At 32.2% G+C, this 21,292-nt stretch overlaps 2 protein-coding genes across 2 annotated transcripts; both read left to right on the forward strand.

Moving 5' to 3' along the window:
- Window positions 1-6,029: 6,029 nt before the first annotated feature.
- LOC142226195 (uncharacterized) lies at window positions 6,030-6,613 on the forward strand. The gene has a single exon (XM_075296080.1). The coding sequence runs from the start codon at window positions 6,106-6,108 to the stop codon at window positions 6,520-6,522; it is 417 nt and encodes a 138-aa protein (XP_075152195.1). The 5' UTR covers window positions 6,030-6,105; the 3' UTR covers window positions 6,523-6,613.
- A 12,171-nt stretch (window positions 6,614-18,784) lies between these two features.
- LOC142226196 (uncharacterized) lies at window positions 18,785-19,456 on the forward strand. Its single transcript, XM_075296081.1, has one exon. The coding sequence runs from the start codon at window positions 18,861-18,863 to the stop codon at window positions 19,389-19,391; it is 531 nt and encodes a 176-aa protein (XP_075152196.1). The 5' UTR covers window positions 18,785-18,860; the 3' UTR covers window positions 19,392-19,456.
- The last annotated feature ends 1,836 nt before the right edge of the window (window positions 19,457-21,292 follow it).

Below are 21,292 nucleotides of genomic sequence, written 5' to 3' on the forward strand. Positions count from 1 at the left end.
GCGATGCGCGAGCAAAATTTTGATACGCTGCTCTTCTTGCTTGGACGGCATTTTGACAACTGAAGAGTGAATTCCAAAATCAGAATAGGAGCAACATTCTACACACACACCTTCAAGATGAGGGGTGTTCAGGTTTTTTAAATGCAAAATTGAAAGAAATACGTCAAGTTTATATTGACCAAATTTTTACCGTATCACCCTTTATATATGGTTGTTAGAGACCATATATTAACACCATGTACCAAATTTCAGCTGGATCGGATGAAATTTGCTTCTCTTAGAGGCTCCGAAAGCCAAATCGGGGGATCGGTTTATATGGGGGCTATATATAATTATGGACCGATGAGGACCAATTTTTGCATGGTTGTTAGATACCATATATTAACACCAAATTTCAGCTGGATCGGTTGAAATTTGCTTCTCTTAGAGGGTCTGCAAGCCAAATTTGGGGGTCCGTTAATATGGGGGCTATACGTAAAAGTGGACCGATATGGCCCATTTGCAATACCATCCGACCTACATCAATAAAAACTTCTTGTGCCAAGTTTCAAGTCGATAGCTTGTTTCGATCGGAAGTTAGCGTGATTTCCACAGACGGACGGACGGATGGACGGACATGCTCAGATCGACTCAGAATTTCACCACGGCCCAGAATATATATACTTTATGGGGTCTTAGAGCAATATTTCGATGTGTTACAAACCGAATGACAAAGTTAATATACAAAGTTATGAAAATCACTAAACTGTATTAGAAACGCAGATGTCATGCTGATTTCACAAAAATATGTAAATAATTTTGCATACATTAAAAAAAGTTTATTAGATAAAATTATTATTTTCCTCTAACTAAAGAAAATGTCGTAGCTTGAAGGAAATAAATGGAGTTCAAAATTGCCAGAATGTATTAAGTGCAATACGGAATTCTAGATGAGCGTATTTGTTCGTAAAATTTACAAATTTTAAGAATTTCTGAACTAGTTTGTGGGAGATACGAATTTAGTTAAATTTTATGCTTCATTTATGTATATTTTTTTTCTCTGTTTTAGGGATTTATGTTCGTGCCCTACCTTCATCATCATCATGTTTACTTCCTAAATATTTCTGATTTGGATTAGTGTATAGAGCGCCAGCCGCTTTCAATTAAAGCACCCTCGAAATGCTCCAACTTTCTTAAGACTGTGGCTTATCCCAGGAAACTATCCCAAACACCTAGGATAGAAAACCAGATATCACGTTCTCAGCTCATCAAAATAATTATGAATATGTAGAAGGAATGCGTAACTTGGTAATATATGTGGCCAAGTTATGAAGTTCACACAAAAGATTTTGCAAGTACTCGTTTACTCTTCTACACCCAACAAAAAACAACAGCCACTTGACTCTTTTTCGGATGCAGAAAGATGCACCCGAAAACAATGGAGACATCTACAGCCACTAAATCATGCAATACAAACGATGCCGTAGGGGTATCGACACTTTCTGGAACACTTTGGGAAACAAAAGAAACGATGAATGACAAATATTCCCTGCTAACCACAACTCTCTCCTTCTCTTGCCTCATTTATTATGCGACACCAGCGATTTGAAACCAAAAACAAAACGAAGAATGAATAGGCTCATGAATAGAAGCGATATTAGATGCGGATAAATTGTTAATGCAGATCTAAGCCATGAATGAAAAAAGACAAAATCATTCTCACCCTTTTGTTTGGATATTGCGGCATTTTTGGCATATTGAGTTCAATTCTTCTCTCGAGTATCGAACTACAACGATTACAAAAACACGACAAAAATTTTTATAGGCAAATAAATGATTAGCAAGCAATTGTTAGGAAATGGCACAGTGGGTGAAATTTTGGAAAATATATAGCATTTTCATTTCAAATGAAATCCATTTTTTTATTCATTTACCTTCGAATCATGACAACTCATGCCGTAGCCATTATGATTTACACCAATAGGAGTTAGGTCGCTTATCAGGGGAGCGATCCTTTATTTAATTGTCACGAGCGATATCTGATGTCTTGAAAATACTAGCATATCTAATGTGCGCTTTTAATTCAGACAGGATCATGTCTGCTTAAAATTACGTTTGGACGTTCGCCATCATAACTGCATTTTCACATAGTTCCCCTGGAGTATGTAAGGTAGCCTTGCAATTCCATAGTATATTCCTGTGGCCATGCACCCATATTATGTGAATATGATCTGCCACAGAGATCAATATCGAAAGACAATAGATGCAATATGACATTAAGGGAATCTATTTTTGTATTACTGAATGAGCGTGAGATGCACAAACACGCCATTCGCTGAACTTTATCTAAAGTGAAGTGCACTGCCGTATACATCCAATTCACAATTAAGGGTTTTAGCCTCTACTTTTTCCCTATTGGCTTTTTGCACGAATACAAGGCTACGTTCGTTTTTCTTCGCTCTTTCTTCAATACCAAATTTAAAATTCGGCAGCATGTCCACTACAAGTTCGAGTTATTTTGCATACTCACCAAAGTTAATTTCAATACAAGCTAAGGAGGTGGACTTATGCATATTAGTATTTTGCGTTCTATGACGTTTATGACTAGTTCTGTCTTTGCAGCAATTACTCGTAGTCCATTATAGACCAATCGTTCTGAAATGTAGCCCAGTTTCTTTTTTATTCAAGTTCGACGATGGTCTACATCGCTCCAGGTTTTGATATGGCTACCATTGAAACTTACACCCTATTTGGTTTTTAGCGTCAAGACATCGCTATTTTTATCTCATTTGCATGAAATTGAAAATCTAGGGGTATCTTAGAACCACAAATAAGTGGGCTAAATATGTTGTTTGTCGGCCCCTTTTTTTGGTACCCGTTTATATGGGTACCAAAAACGGTTTCCTTGTTTGAATTCTTGGCACGGTAGCTACAGTTGGTAGAATTCTACCCAAATTGGTAGATTTTTTACAATTCTTGATGTTTTGGTAGATTTTGTAGAACATTCTTCTCCGACTAAAAGGTACTTCAATTTTCTATAGAAATAAAATTTTGACAAAATTTTCTGTAGAAATAAAATTTTGAAAAAATTTTCTATAAAAATAAAACTTTGACAAAATTTTTGACAAAAGAAATAAAATTTTGGCAAAATTTTTTTATACATAAAACTTTGACAAAATTTTCTATAGAAATAAAATTTTGACAAAATTTTCTATAGAAATAAGATTTTGACAAAATTTTCTATAGAAATAAAATTTTGACAAAATTTTCTATAGAAATAAAATTTTGACAAAATTTTCTATAGAAATAAAATTTTGACAAACTTTTCTATAGAAATAAAATGTTGAAAAAATTTTCTATAAAAATAAAACTTTGACAAAATTTTCTATAGAAATAAAATTTTGATAAAATTTTCTATAGAAATAAAATTTTGACAAAATTTTCTATAGAAATAAAATTTTGACAAAATTTTCTATAGTAATAAAATTTTGACAATATTTTCTATAGAAAAAAAAAATTTTACAAAATTTTCTATAGAAATAAAATTTTGAAAAAATTTTCTATAAAAATAAAATTTTGACAAAATTTTCTATGGAAATAAAATTTTGACAAAATTTTCTAAAGAAATAAAATTTTGACAAAATTTTCTACAGAAATAAAATTTTGCCAAAATTTTCTATAGAATTTGACAAAATTTTCTATAGAAATATAATTTTTGACAAAATTTGCTATAGAAATATAATTTTGAAAAAATGTCTATAAAAATAAAATTTCGACAAAATTTTCTATAGAAATAAAATTTTGACAAAATTTTCTAAAAAAATAAAATCTTAACAAAATTTTCTAAAGAAATAAAATCTTGACAAAATTTTCTATGTGTTTTGAATTTATTTCGGCATAAGCCAGCTATCATACAAAACCTTTTTTCGGGAGGTTCAAGTGTGGTTCATCGTTGGGTTTAATGAACTGCCTGAATTCATTCTGATGAGGAATGTGGTAATTCCGAAACGTGCGTCCATCCAACCATCTTGCAGTCTATAGGGCTTTGCCCAGATAAATTTGACAAACATTCTTTTCCTCTGTTGGTTAAGCTACACTTGTAGTTTAGTCAATGTATGGTTTTAAGCTGCAATAAAAACAACAACAATGCTTAAAGAACAAAAAAAAAATAACCAAACAAAAAGAAAGAAATAAAATTTCGACAAAATCTTCTATGGAAATAAATTTTTGACAAAATTTTCTATAAAAATAACATTTTGACAATGTTTTCTATAAAAATAAAATGTTGACAAAATTTTCTATAGAAATAAAATTTTGACAAAATTTTCTATAGAAATAAAATTTTGACAAAATTTTCTATAGAAATAAAATTTCGACAAAATTTTCTATAGAAATAAAATTTCGACAAAATTTTGTATAGAAATAAAATTTCGACAAAATTTTCTATAGAAATAAAATTTTGACAACATTTTCTATAGAAATAAAATTTTGAAAAAATTTTCTATAGAAATAAAATTTCGACAAAATTTTCTATAGAAATAAAATTGTGACAAAATGTTCTATAGAAGTAAAAATTTGACAAAATTTTCTATAGAAATAAAATTTTGAAAAAATTTTCTATAGAAATAAAATTTTGATAAAATTTTCTATAGAAAAGAAATTTTGACAAAATTTTCTATAGAAATAAAATTTTGACAAAAACTTTTATAGAAATAAAATGTTCTATGTAAAGTACATATTTCGTTTATATTTTTCCTATCTATGTATATAGTATGTACATTTTAAAGGTACTTTACAATTATTTAGAAATACTTATATTTCCTTCTCATAAGAATATTTGGTTTTTTAATACAACTAATTAAAATTTTTAGGGAAACAATTTTTATTTATAATCATTAAACATTTGATCATAGATTTAATTTCCTTTTGTTTTTAATTTATTATTTTTAGGTTTTGAACTTCTGTTTAATTAATGTTTTGCTTAACTGTTTCACTTAATCAAAGATATAATTTTTTTCTAACCACATTTTCAAAAATTGTTTTTGTAATATCTAGTGTTATATATTAGGTACTTCTTTTTTATTAACTTTTAGTTAACTGTTTCAGGTAAAACAAATTTTCAGCGTTTAGGTGATTTTTCTTGAAAATGTTTAGGTGATATTTTTCTCATATAAAGGGTGATACGATCAAAATTTGGTCAAGGGAAAACGCGTGTAAATCGGTGAAAACGTTTATTTAAAAAATCAAATTAAATTTCTTTTTTCAAGTTCAATTAGTATAAAATTCAGGAAAATATTCAGTTTGACTTTCGCTTTTCAAAATCCGAATTGCCGGGCCTGGACGGCATTTTGACAACTGAAGAGTGAATTCCAAAATCAAAATAGGAGCAACATTCTACACACACACCTTCAAAATTAGGGGTGTTCAGGTTTTTAAATGCAAAATTGGAAGAAATACGTCAAGTTTATATTGACCAAATGTTGACCGTATCACCCTTTATGTAACAATTTTGAATAAAAAATTGGTACGTTCAAATTATTCAAAAATATTTCTCATACGAATATTATACTTTTCCTCCCACTGTGCATAGTTTGAAAGGCATATGCACACTAAGCAGAGTATGCACTATAGTTGAAGCCATGAATTCCACACAAAAGCTTTGGAAATAAATTCACTTCCTAAGAATTTAGCAACAAAAATAAATGCCAACAAAAATGATGACAAAATCAACAGAATTACAGCAAGTATTCTCATATTGGTTATGTACAAATATCAAATTTACAAGCGAATTGACTTTATCGAAGAATGACAAAAAAAAATAAAAATAGGCCATAAACCATACGCCAACTACTTCCGTGAGGGGTTTTCAGTATAATGTTGGTGTTGGCAAAAAAAATTAAATGAAATTCTTTCCATGAATATAGCCTACTTTCAAAAACGACTATAGCCACTCAGGTTAACAGCAAGCTTCAAAAAAGAGGCTACTGGAATTGCTGACTTAACACTTCATACTCAAGGTATCTATAAAAACGATGGGCCACCTTGGACAAGTATTCAGTATTTTTTTGTAACTACATCCATCTATCAGTAGCAAAGTTGGGAGTTCAATATCCGTTCAACAGCAACATGAAATTCAACGCAGTTTACTTTATCAGCATGGTCTCGCTGGTTGCCTTGGCTTCCGCAGCTGATTCAGACACTGATATGAAAGAGAGGGGCTACTCATACAATGCTCCAGCACCAGCGAACTCATATAGTGCACCTGCTCCCGCTCCCTCGTATAGTGCTCCAGCAGCTCCACCTGCCTATAGTGCTCCAGTAGCTGTCCCAGCTTATGCTCCAGCTCCAGCACCCATGACCATACCAGCACCTCCATGCCCCAAGAATTACTTGTTCAGTTGCCAACCCACATTGACACCAGCTCCCTGTTCATCACCTGTTGCTGCTGCTGCTGCTGGTGGTTACGGAAGTGCGGCGTCATATTCGCATAATTATCCCATCTATGCTATACCCCAATATGTGAACGGATTCCGGAGATATTAGTGGACTATTCGTGATTTAGGATTTGTTTTGAATGAGGCTGTTATTTGTTCGGATTTTTTTTTAAATTAAAACCATTTTTTATAAAACAAAATTTATTATTATACTTCTTTTTTTTTCAATATATGAAAAAACATTCTGTCGAAGGTAAGTAGTAGCAGAAACTATGAAGAGGCGTTCGCAAAAAACTCAACTCTGAAAATTCACAGTCTCATGAATTTTGATACCGTGGACGGGCACTTAGAAAAAAATTGTATATTCATGGTGAACTTTATAATTGTCCAATTGGCAACGTCTCTTGGTAGCCTAGATAGTTGGTGGTCCGATAAGTACTTGGCGTGGAAAAGACTCTTAGAAAAAAATACTCGTCAGAATTCATAAGCATTGGATGGAAGTTGCTAAAACGATTTTACTACACTTTTAATAGTACATTCACGTTGCACATTCACGAACGAATGTCCACGAAACCATGGATTGGTGTTCACAAAATAAAGCCTTTTCAAGGTTCTCCAACATTTAAATGGGAACCATATCAACCACCATACCTACACGGACAAAAAAGAGTGTTTCTAATATGTTGCAATATAAATATAGATGTTCGGGACTGAATACGTCAACATATTCTTTCAAAGTAAAGCAATTGGGAACATATGATTTGCAATGCTAGAATATTTTTTTCAATGAAATATGTGTGAGTGCTAACATATTTTGGATAAGAAAAAGTTCGGTCAGGCAGAATCTCCGGTACGCGCCACCAAGTATTGCGAAGAAACTTCTACTAAAAACTGATTTCTTGGGTTGTGTTTACCGACTCCAGCATTTTTCATCAGCTCGACTCCGACTCCGGGTAATACAACTAAATCTCATTTTAATACCACTAATTTGTAGTTCTATTGTGGGGGTACCGTAAGTGGATCGATATAAAGTATCGTATTTATTTATGTGTGCAAAAAAAAATAAAATAATAAATAAAATAATGATATTAAATAAAATAATGATATTAATACCCATCATAATATGAGAAGATACCAACATATGTATTTGTGGACCAAAATTATTGATACTATCTCAAATCCTTTAAATTTGTTGCGAGCTATATAAAGGTTTATATTCCCATATGCATGAATTTGAATCTGAATCGATTTAGACAAAATTGCATATACTTCCACAAAATCTATGTACTTTAAATTTAAATCTAACGTTATGGGACGTAACACAATTTTAACAAAAAATAAAAATGCAAGGAAAGTCTAAAGTCGGGCGGGCCGATTATAATATACTCTGCACAACTTTGTATTTAGATCTACATTTTGATAAAATCTCAAATCAGACTTCTACAAAATCTCTGACAATATTTGGGAAATATTTATAATTGTTTAGACAATTTCGCAAAAATGCATTTATGATTCATTCATTGAAAAATTTGAAAATTTGAGTCATTTCTACAAGTTTTCGACTTAGCAGTGAGCATCAGTGAACATACAATTTTGGAAAAATTTTTGTCTAGTAAATAAAATTTTGCAAAATTTTCTACAGAAACAAAATTTTGACTAAATTTTCTATAGAAATAAAATTTTGGCAAAATTTTTTATAGAAATAAAATTTTGAATAAAATTTTTATAGAAATAAAATTTGGCAAAAGTTTTTATAGAAATAAAAGTTTGACAAAGTTATCAATAGAAATACAATTTAAAAAAATGTGTAGCAAACAAAATTTTACAAAATTTTCTATAGAAATAAAATTTTGCAAAATAACATATTCTATAGAAACAAAATTTTGACTAAATTTTCTATAGAAATAAAATTTTGACTAAATTTTATATAGAAAAAAATATTTCTATAGTAATAATATTTCGAATACATTTTTTATAGCAGTGAGCATCAGTAAGAAAAAAAAAATTTGAGAAAATTTGCTATAGAAATAAAATTTGACAATTTTTTCTTATAGAAATAAAATTTTGAAAAAATTATCAATAAAAATACAATTTTAGAAAAATTTTTGTGTAGTAAATAAAATTCTGCAAAATATTCTACAGAAACAAAATTTTGACTAAATTTTCTATAGAAATTAAATTTTGACAAAATTTTCTAATAAAAAAATGTATTTCTATAAAATTTTGGCAACATTTTCTATAGAAATAAAATTTTGACCAAATTTTTTAATAAAAAATCTATCACTATAAAATTTTGGCAAAATTTTCTATAGAAATAAAATTTTTACTTAAATTTTTATAGAAATAAAATTTAAAAAAAAAAAAAATTGTGTAACAAACAAACTTTTGCAAAATTTTCTATAGAAATAAAATTTTGCAAAATATTCTATAGAAACAAAATTTTGACTCAATTTTCTATAGAAATAAAATTTTGACTAAATTTTCTATAGAAAAAAATATTTCTATAGTAATAAAATTTTGAATAAATTTTTTATAGAAATAAAATTTTGACAAAATTTGCTATAGAAATAAAATTTTGACAAAACTTTTTATAGAATTAACATTTTGACAAAATTTTCTATAAAAAACAACTTTGAAAAAATTTTCTGTCAATATTACACATATGTATATGGCCTTAAAATAAAATTAAAAAAAAAAATAATTTCGGGTATTAAAATGGATCGATCCAGCCCATCTGCTAGTCTAACATTCTAGGAAACATAAAAAGATAGCCGTAATTGGAAGTTGATTTTCATTTAAAATCATGCTGTACATTGATCGAATGAATAACGCAATGGAAACTAATTTGCGTAAAAACTTGCTTAGTTACAAAAATGTGAAGTGTTTTAAAAAATTTGGTTTAGCCGGAGTCGGAGTCGAGCAAAATTTTTACGACTCCGACTCCAGCAAAATCTTCAGACTCCGACTCCGGCTCCACAGCCATGGTGTTAATACTTGCTGATAGCAAGGCATCTTAAAACTTCTAAATATTGTCTTAGTCTACATGAAGGCAGCTAAACCCATATAAATTTGTATATTTAGCGGTGGACACTTATCCATTAATCCATATGAAGTTATTCCAATGGTAATGAGATTAGTTGTACAACCAATCTTACAATGAAATGTTCTGAGTTAAATATTTGGAAATTTATTATAGCAGCTTGGTGTTGATTGATTGTGGGTGGAAGGTTAAAAGTTTTGGCAACAAATAAGTCAATAATTTTATAATTGAAAAACTTAATTTTCCTAATGAAACAATGTTAAATTTTAGGCAACAACAAACAATTACATTTTCCCCTTTATGGAAATTTATTTCGTGCACTTAATTTCTTTTTATTTGCATTTTAATGCTATGTCAATACTTGTCGCGTACGCGTTTGGTTCGAGTATGAAACTAACACGGTAAATGGTTTGATCTCCTCAGTAGCCAATTTCCTATCTTCCTAGGCCGTGGCCGACTATATCATCATATACTTTTGATAGCAATTTCACGAAATGTTATTAGATTAGTTTGTACTACAGTGGCAACCTTTTTGTACACACAAAAAAAAAATTTCTGATTCAATCACGAAATTAATTGATCCAATTAATTTTTAATTGAAATGTCTTCAATCATAGAAATGATAGTATCAATTAAAAAATTAATTGAATGTCAATTAAAAAGTTAATTGATCCAATTAAAAAATTAATTGATACTATTATTTTTGTGATTGATTTTTGTTTCAATTAAAAAATTAGTTGAATCAATTAAATTTCTAATTGAATATTTTTTAAAACGCAATTAAAATTTTAATTGGAAAAATTTTCGTGAAATTTTTTTGTGAGTAGATTCCATAAATTCTAGATTTGATATGGTCCGAAATTTTTCACATACTATCTGACTTTGCATTATATTCGAACAAAAAGTTAAACAATGAATCACCTGCATGATAAAGACAACTTGTCTCAGTTTCTTTTTTATTCTTTTCATTTCTTTCAAACACTCCATTTGCCAAATGATTGAAAACCATCCATATGTTCCTTAGATTTGCCAATTAATAAAATTGATGACACCATGGAAAATGCACTTTAATGTGAGTTCACCCTTAACGAAAAATTGTGAAAGCATTTTTGTAAAAGTTGTTCCAATTATTCTATTAAGCCGATTACACTCAAAGAATTTTAGTTCGTAAATAACTCCATTCGCATTAGTCTTGTCAACATGTAGCGAAAAAGAATATTACAAATGGGCAAATTCGAAAGATAAACATATTCATAGAAAAATAATTAATCTAATGTAAAAAAAAACAAGTATAAACGGCCGTAAGTTCGGCCAGGCCGAATCTTATGTACCCTCCACCATGGATTGAGTACAAACTTCTACGAAAGACTGTCATCAACAATCGAATTACTTGGGTTGTGGTATCTTAAAAATTCTTAACATCGTTTTCTAAATTGTGAGTTAGTCCATACGTGGTATATATTAAACAAAAAGGTTATATATAGGTAAGTCTACAAATAATTACGAATCGACATGGACTTTTGCACGGTACGTAGAGAGCCAGAATTGAAATTTGGGGGTCGCTTATATGGGGGCTATATACAATTATGACTGATATGGACCAATTTTTGTGTGATTAGGGATCGATTTATCTGAGGGCTATATATAACTATGTACCGATATGGACCTAGTTAGGCATGGTTGTTAACGACCATATAGTAGCACAATGTACCAAATTTCAACTGACTCGGATGAAATTTGCTCCTCCAAGAGGCTCCAGAACCAAATCTCGGGATCGGTTTATATGGGGGCTATATATGATTATGGACTGATATGGACCACTTTTGGCATGGTTGTTAAATATCATATACTACCACCACGTACCAAAATTCAACCAGATCGGATGAATTTTGCTTCTCCAAAAGGCACCGGAGGTCAAATATGGGGATCGGTTTATATGGGGACTATATATAATTATGGACTGATATTAACCAATTCCTGCATGGGTGGTGGATACCATATACTAACATCACGTACCAAATTTCAACCGAATCAGATGAATTTTGCTCTTCTAAGGGGCTCCGGATGTCAAATCTGGGGATCGGATTATATGGGGCCTATATATAATTATTGACCGATTTCGACCAATTTTTGCATGTGTGTTTGAGGCCATGTATTAACACCACGTACCAAATTTCAACTGAATCAGATGAATTTTGGTCTTCCAAGAGGCTCCGGAGGTCAAATCTGGTGATCGGTTTATATGGGGGCTATATATAATTATGGACCGATCTGGACCAATTTTTGCATGGCTGTTAGAGACCATATACTAACACCATGTACCAAATTTCAGCTGGATCGGATGAAATTTGCTTCTCTTAGAGCAATCGCAAGCCAAATTTGGGCGTCCGTTTATATGGGGGCTACACGTAAAAGTGGACCGATATGGCCCATTTGCAATACCATCCGACCTACATCAATAACAACTACTTGTGCCAAGTTTCAAGTCGATAGCTTGTTTCGTTCGGAAGTTAGCGTGATTTCAACAGACGGACGGACGGACATGCTCAGATCGACTCAGAATTTCACCACGACCCAGAATATATACTTTATGGGGTCTTAGAGCAATATTTCGATGTGTTACAAACGGAATGACAAAGTCAATATACCCCCCATCATATCGTGGAGGGTATAATAAGGATATTATGTCCAAATTTCGGATAATTAAAAGCAAAACATATATGTGGAAGCTATACCTAAGTTTGAACCGATTCCAATGACATCTTGGAGTTTTAGTTAATGCATTAGAAGATTATATTGTCGCAACTTTGAATAAGATGGGTAACTAAATAAGGATATTATTGCCTGATTTCGTCAAATTGGACGATACATATATATGGCAGCTACATCTAAATCTGAACCGATTTGCATGATATATATGGGTGACTTGAAGGGTGCTGAAAACGATTACCATGTACCAAATTTCATCAAAATTGGTTTAAAAATTTCCCAGAATTGAGAACAACAAATACATTGGCAGACGGACGGACACCAACGAATTGATCGACTTCTACACAGCAAAAAAAAAGAGCTTCCAAAAAAGTAGTTTGGATCCCCAATTTGTGATCCGAAACTAGTGCAAACGTAGATCATCTCCAAAGAATTTAACATGGGCTTGTCATAAGACGGAAGTACTCCATTTTTGGATGCTTTATTATTTATTTAAATTATACATCGTTTTTATTTTGTTATTTTCGGCACATATATTATTGTATAAATATATTTTTTCCATTAAAAATCAACAAAAATTAAAAACTATTGTAATTTCTAAAACCTTCTCAAAAGAGTTTCCATGGAAGTGGAAAAGTCAAACGGCACATGTTAAAATCCCAGTGGGGATGAATATTAATTTGTTTATTATTATATTGTTTTTTACTTTTTTATTGATTTTCTACTTTTTTAACTTAATTATCCAAAACTTAATTTTCACTTCAAATCATTTTCACAATAAATTTTCACTTCAAATTGCGTACTTTCTTATACTTGTCCCGGACTGCATCGGAAGTTGAAAAAAAATTGATGGGGGATTCCGGGATGCGCTTTAAAAGAAATGTTCGTGGAACAACATCCTATTTTTTCTTGCTGGGTATCTATGGAGTCTAAAGCCAATATTTCTGGTAGGCACATTTTATTGCAGATCAACGTTTGTTGTATGTACCTGGTAAGGTCGGAAACGGCTGAACCGATTTATTTGGGTGAAGACTATAAAATTAATAAGGTTTCCTGACCGAGTTTTTTAAAACAGAGAGAGATTTCCGATGTTCTTGGAATTTTGCAAGGAACATGGAGGGTATTCCCTAAATGGAAGCAAATTAATTAGTTTATATTTTACTAAACCCAACAACAAAGAGATTTACTCAGTAACCCGTCTAGTTTCGAGCGTGGTATCTTTCGAACCACCTCGTCCAAAAAAGACTGTTCCACAATGTTCAAATTGTCAACAATACGGACACACAAAAAAATACTGCAAAAGAAAATCCATCTGCATTAAATGTGCGGGAGAACATGAATCTAAATCATGTCATCGTAAAAACTGGGCAGATGAGGTAAAATGTGCCTTATGCAATGGAAATCATCCAGCAAATTACAAAGGTTGCACTATTTACAAACAAATCTATAAAACCCACTATCCTCCCAGAACAAACAATCAACCGAACGTACTCCAAACTGAAAACGCACTATCCCGAACAACAAATGCCACATACTCCCAAATAATACAAAACTCAAATGTAATCCAGCAACAGAGCCAACAATTAACAAATAATCAGCCACACATTTCTGTATTTCAAACTCCCCAAACAGGGGAGCTACATGATATGCTTAACAATCTCAACAATTTAATGCAACAAATGACAACTCTTTTATTGAATATAACTTCAAAGCTTACTCAAACTCCTTTAAATGAGAGACCTTAAGATAGTTTTCTGGAATGCCAATGGCTTATCTCAACACACTTTGGAAATTACAGAATTTCTTCGATTAAACCAAATAGACATTTTATTGATTTCAGAGACTCACTTCACTCAAAAGAGTTATTTCAGTATCCCTGATTACGATTTCTACCACGTGATGCATCCTAGCGGAAAGGCACGCGGAGGTTCTGGAATTCTTATTAGGAAAAAAATAAAGCACTATCCAGGAAACCACTACTGTTCTGAAGAAATACAAGCGACAAATGTCATTGTGGAGGACTGGCAAGGTTCTCTAATCATATCGTCTGTATATAGTCCGCCAAGGCACAATATCAAAAAAGAATTCTACATAAATTTCTTCAAAACACTAGGGGACAAGTTCATAGCATGTGGGGACTATAACGCCAAACATACTAATTGGGGATCTCGTTTAACAACTCCAAAAGGTAGACAATTAAACTGGGCCATTAAAGAACTTCGTCTTCATGTAATCTCACCACACACACCAACTTATTGGCCGACTGATACCCAAAAAATACCAGATCTGATCGATTTTTGTGTATGCAAAGGCATATCTCCTGGCTCACAAAAATGCACTACAAGTCTAGAACTATCTTCGGATCATTCGCCAGTCATTTTAACACTAAATTCTCAGCATATACCCCAAGAAACAATATGTAAGCTTCATAGTAAAAAGACCAATTGGCACTATTTTCGATATTTAATTAAAACCACCTTAAATACAAAAATTAGTTTGAAAACGGAACAGGAAATTATAGAAAATGTAGAATATTTAACTCGGACCATACAACAAGCTTCGTGGAATTCAACGCCGAAAAATAGTCTTGTGTGTCCTCCAAAATGCTCTAAAGATATATTGGAAAAAATTTCTGAAAAACGAAAGGCCAAAAAACGATGGCAAATAAGTAAATCACCTGAAGATAAAAGGCTGTTAAATAAGGCTACAAAAACGCTGCAAAAACTGTTACAAGATACTCGAAACTCAAAAATTGAAAGAGAAATACGAAACCTTGGTCCAGATGCTTCAGCTGATTACTCTCTGTGGAAAATGTCAAAGACCTTAAGCCAAAATCCAAAAACAAACCACCCAATCAGAAGGGCCGATAACTCATGGACCAAAACCAACCTCGAAAAAGCAAAAGAGTTTGCAAACTATTTACATAGTGTGTTCACACCAAATTCTGATGAAAGTTTGCCAAACCTTATTTATGACTTCCTGAATGAAACCCATCAATTGGATTTACCAATTAAGAAATTCACAAAATCTGAAGTAAAAAAAGTTATTAAAGACTTAAACTTAAAGAAGTCACCTGGTTATGACCTTATTACTCCGAAGATTCTAAAAGAATTACCTAAAGAAGGAATTGACCTCATTACATTTATATTCAATGCGTGTTTGGTACATTGCTTTGTTCCCCCTCAATGGAAAATAGCACAAATTACAATGATTCTTAAACCTGGTAAGCCAGCGGACCAAGCAAAATCTTACAGACCAATAAGTCTCTTGCCTGTACTTTCAAAAGTTCTTGAACGATTATTTCTGCAACGATTAATGCCGCTCATTGACCAAAACGAAATTATTCCACATCATCAGTTTGGATTTAGAAAACGCCATGGCACAATAGAACAAATACATCGTCTTGTTGAAACAATAAACACAGCATTTGAGTCAAAGCAGTACTGTACTGCAGCATTCTTGGATATATCCCAAGCCTTTGATAAAGTTTGGCATGATGGACTTCTTTACAAAATCAAAAAACTTTTACCAATAAACTTTTACTTGTTCATTAAGTCATATATATCAGGACGAAATTTCTTCGTCCAAGAAAATGGTGAAATGAGCCAATTGAAAAACATACGTGCAGGTGTACCTCAAGGAAGCGTACTTGGCCCTTTATTATATGTTCTTTTTACCGCAGACCTCCCAGTATCTCAAACAGTTTTGATAGGTACTTTCGCTGATGATACAGCAGTAATGGCTGTAAATAAAACTGTAAATGGAGCTAGTGATATCCTTCAAAACTATTTAAATTCGTTATCATCATGGCTTTTGAAATGGCGTATAAGATCTAACGAAACAAAATCAATTCAAGTGACTTTCAGTCTCAAGAAAGGTACATGTCCGCCGGTGTACATGAATCAAATCCAAATTCCTCAGCAAAATGAAGCAAAGTATCTAGGAATTTATCTTGACAGAAAGTTGACTTGGAAAAAACATATTGAGACTAAAAGAAAAGCACTAAGCATCCAGTCAAACAGAATGAAATTTCTAATTGGCCGCCAGTCGAAACTTTCTCTAGAGAATAAGCTTCTAATCTACAAATGTATTATAAAGCCTATATGGACGTATGGAATTCAGTTATGGGGGACTGCATCAAACACAAATATAAAACTTTTGCAACAATTTCAATCAAAAACATTGCGACAAATCGCCACTGCTCCAACCTATATAACTAACCAACGACTACACAAGGATCTAAATATTCCAACAATAAAAGAGGAGATTACGGCTCAAATAACAGCATACAAATCCAGAATTGAAGCCCATCCAAATCCATTAGCGTCAATTCTAATGACCAACACTGAAACCTTTAGAAGACTCAAACGCAGATCACCGCAAGATTTAATACAATTATAAATAATTATCAATATTACATAAACTCCACTAAGTCATTAAATGCTTGAAAATTGTTTACAATATGGATTTGCCAATGGGTAAATGCCATTAATTATTTAGAATAATGCCTTAAATAATGTAAATATCTAGATAAGATAAATAGCATTAATAAATAATAATTAAAAAAAAAAAAAAAAATATTTGGTCGGAAGGGGAAGCTCCTACTCAATTAAAATGCTACATTTTTTTAGAACTTTTAAATATTTTCTTTCTCTGCAATGGAATCACTGAAAAAAATATTATCGTGAGACCAAGAGGGGGATGAACCACCCTCTCCCCGATTTTGGTTAAGAATACTAACGAAAGCTTTACAAATTATTTCGTGTGGTTAAAACGGACCATTTTACTCCCGCATTTCACCGCATATCTGCACTGAAAAAAAAGCATGCCCTGTTCCAAAGATTTTGTCTTTACTTTAACAATTTTGGTATTAATTTCGAGCCAAAGAAGGAGAGAATTCAAGTAAGGATACTTTTAAGACACAATTCTCTTTGTTCTTTTGTTTGTTTTGTGTTCTTCCTTCTAGGAAGAAAATGTAAATTTTTCGCTTTTCATCTTTTTTCTTCATATGCTATCAAAGTCCTTTAAACCCGATTTAACGACATGTTTAGTTTCAAAATTCAGACTCGACTTCCAGTAGAAATTATGCTATGTTTCAAGTAAAAACCGTCTTTAAAATAAAGTGTTGAAAAACAGGTCCTATATTGGAACGATTTTTTACTTTGTAGTCAAGATGCAAAAAGACAACAAATTTAAAGACAATTTCATTAAATTTAAAGAATTTTTCTGAATTATTAAAGTCAAGTTGACCTTAGCCCAAACATTTTTTTTTTTCATATTATGATAAAAATTTTTAAGTGCAATCACTTGTAAGGAAAATACGACTTCATTGAAAAGTTTATCGACTTTTGGACAAGGAAAAAAACTTTATATTAAAGAAATGCGTCTTCTATGCTAAGCAAAATTTGCATTCGTATTTTAAAGACATGAAATCTTTGACCTCACGACAATATTTTTTTTCAGTGTAGGAACTGCGAAATTTTAATGTCGATGAATATAGGGGAATTACGGCCAGTGATTGGCATCATAACAGGACATAACACATTTGGGAAACACATGGTAAGATTAGGCCTTAAAGATGATGATATCTGCCAATGATGCCTGGACCCGTAGAAAGAAGAAGAAACTCCCAGAAAGAAGTAAAATCAAGATACCACGCTTCTTTTTCAGGCTCTTACTAATCCGTTACATTCATCAGGACATCTGGTTGGTGTTCTAAGATTTCTTTCAAAGAAAACGAGCAGGTGGAAGTTCTGGGACTATTCCAAAGGGGACCGCATCGGAAGGAGGAAGATGGAAAGATCACATCGAGGAATCACAATGGACCTATATTGGTCTAGGTTAGGTTATGGCAGCCCGATGTATCAGGCTCATTTAGACTATTCAGTCCATTGTGATACCACAGTGGTGAACTTCTCTCTTATCACTGAGTGCTGCCGGATTCCATGTTAAGCTCAATGACAAGGGACCTCCTTTTTATAGCCGAGTCCGAACGGCGTCCCACATTCCAGTGAAACCACTTAGAAAAGCTTTGAAACCTTCAGAAATGTCACCAGCAATATTGAGGTGGGATAATCCACCGCTGAAAAACTTTTTGGTGTTCGGTCGTAGCAGGAATCGAACCCACGACCTTGTGTATGCAAGGCGGGCATGCTAACCATTGCACCACGGTGGCTCCCAGATCCACATATTGGTCTAAGTGGACATCAATTCAACGTATCCTAACATCAATTATACGCTTCTTTGGTTCGGAATCAATACCAAAATCATTAGTGTAAAAAACAAATTCTTTGGAACCGGGAGATGCTTTTTTATTTTAATGGGACTTCCCCTGTACCTACATTTTACATGAGTTCCCTGATTTAAGTTTTGGTTTGATAACTTCAAGGCGCAACGAAACGATCCGAGGGCGGCTAGTGTACCGTCCACCTTCTTGCTATATATGATTATATGAACATGCGAAAAATGCATGCCAAATTTCAAAATCAATTTCTGACTATCGTTTTTCTCTGGGTGTTTCCCTGCTGGCCAAAATATCAACTGTCTATGTAAATGACCCACATAGGAAATTGCATTGCATTGCATTTCGCTGAAGGTATAAAGACCACCGAAATTAATTGTCGAATATTCAGTTTCATTTTTGCCATAAGTTCAGTAAACCACGTTTCATTGAACTCAACACAAAAATAACGAAAAATATGAAACCAATTCTTGCTATAACTATCATCGCCAGCTTGGCAGTCCTCATTTCGGCTTCAGATGAAAATTCAGCACGTGAAGATCGATCATCAAATTCGGCTTCATCCAATTTTGGAGCTAGAGAAGAAAGATCACCAAATCCAGGTTCCAGTGCTCCCATATTTGCCAACAGAGAGGAAAGATCGCCAATGATTGGATCTGCCCCAGCCAATTTGGGTGGACCTATGTTTAACATTAGACACGAAAGAGCATACGGATCTGCTCCATCATCTTATGGCAGTGGCGCCGCTGCTGCTGGTGGTGCCTCTTCCTATGGTGCCCCTGCTGCTCCTGCCGCCCCTGTCTATAGTGCTCCAGTTTCGGTACCTGCTCCTCCCTGCCCGAAAAACTATTTGTTCAGCTGTCAACCAAGTCTGACACCAGCTCCCTGTGCACAAATGGCTGCTTATGGTGGTGGTAATACTGGAGCCTATTCTCATCAACATCCCGTATATGCCCCACCTCAGTACATGAACCGACCTTTCTATTAGCCCACCGATAATGCTTTGACTGATCTACTAGTGCAAATAAATTTAAAAAATTAAAAAAATAATAATGTGTTTTTTTTTTAATGATGAAAGATAGTGAAAAAGTGGAATTTGTGACATATAGAAAAATTTTAATTTTATACAATGATGAAGTTCAATGAAGAAGATAAATGTTGGAATATTTGTGTCCTAATTAAGAAGGACTTGATAAAATCGTGTCCAATATTTAGATTGCTGTTCAATTGTAATTTGAACCGATATGATCATTATTAAACAACTTCCTTGAAGTATTTTGGTACTGATACCGATTCCAAAGATGCTGCTTCTTTAAAGTAAAGAGATCTTTTAGGCAGCGATATAGATTTAAATCTAGGCTCCATAAAATCAAGTCTATGCTCTGTAATTAAAACCAATAAGTTCTACAAAAATACTCCAACTCGACTCGATCTACGCACGGAGGTCCTAATACGCGTTTTTTAATAATTCTTCAAATTTTGAATGGATAAAAATATCAAAATAATTTTCTTTGTGCGACCGTTAAAGTATTTTCCTCTAAATTTTAATTTAGCTGCCAAATCCGCATCTAAGACAAAAGCCAAAAGATTTGTTAGAAGGAGTACAACTAGTAATGTAGTCAAGTTTGGTTGAAATCAGTTCAGATCAGAACTGTTAATTTTGCTGAATTATCGGCATTTTGAGATTTTCTACTGTGCCAAGTAGTACTAAATTTGAAAAAGTTCGGATTTCGTAAAAATTTCTTTGATAATTTGTTGACCGATCGACCAATATGATCGGAGAACAAATAGAGCTTTTTTGGCCAAATTTTGGTAAATTGGGCGACCTATATCTAAATTTGAACCGATTTTGATGAAATTTTGTGTACTTTAAGGGGTGCTTAAAACTCACGTTGTGTTAGTAAACAAGCGCAATACAATTAAGGTTTCCGCAGTTGGTAGAATTCTACCTAAAATTGAAAAATTTTTACTGTTTCGTAGATTAGTAGAATTCTTGATGTTTTGCCAGATTTTGCAAAATATTCCTCTCAATATTTTATAGAAATAGAATGTGTCAAAATTTTTTGGAAAATACAATTTTGTCAAAATTTTCTGTAGAAATAAATTTTTGACAAAACCTTTTATAGAAATAAATTTTTGATAACATTTTCTATAGCAATCAACTTTCCAGAAATTTTTTTCCATAGTAATAAAATTTTGAGAACATTTTCTATAGAAATCAAATTTTGTACAAATTTTCTATAAAAATAAAATTTTAGAAAATTTTTCTATAAAGTTTTGCGAAAATTTTCTGTAGAAATAAAATTTTGAATTGAAAATTTTGAAAGAAATAAAATTTTGAGAGAATTTTCTATAAAATACCATTTTGGAAACATGTTGTGGAAAAAACAAAATTTGAAAAAAATTTCTATAGAAATGAAACTTTGAGACCGAAATAAAATTTTGAAAAAATTTTCTACCGAAATAAAATTTTGAAAAAAATTTTGAGAACATTTTTTATAGAAATAAAATTTTGAAAAATTTTTGAGAACATTTTTTATAGAAATAAAATTTTGACTAACATTTGGTTGAAATCGGTTAAGATTTATATATGGCTTCCATATATATCATTCGCTCGATATGCACTTATGTTGCCTCAGACCCCAAAGTTTTACTTTAATGTACTTAAAGTAAAATTTTACCCTCATGTAGAGGTACATTTACAGAAGCGCGTGAGTTAGTGAGGTTGAGTGCAAACCTTTGGCACACTTTAGTAAACAACGGTCTAAATATGAAAGGAATTTTAGAATAATTACGAAAATTGATAGTTTCCTGGGCAAAGAATATTTTTTTTTAATATAATTTTTTGGGAATTAAAAATATGAATTGAAACTTTTATAATTTTTAAAT

Source organism: Haematobia irritans, chromosome 2 (assembly GCF_050003625.1).
Source record: "Haematobia irritans isolate KBUSLIRL chromosome 2, ASM5000362v1, whole genome shotgun sequence".
NCBI lineage: Eukaryota > Metazoa > Arthropoda > Insecta > Diptera > Muscidae > Haematobia > Haematobia irritans.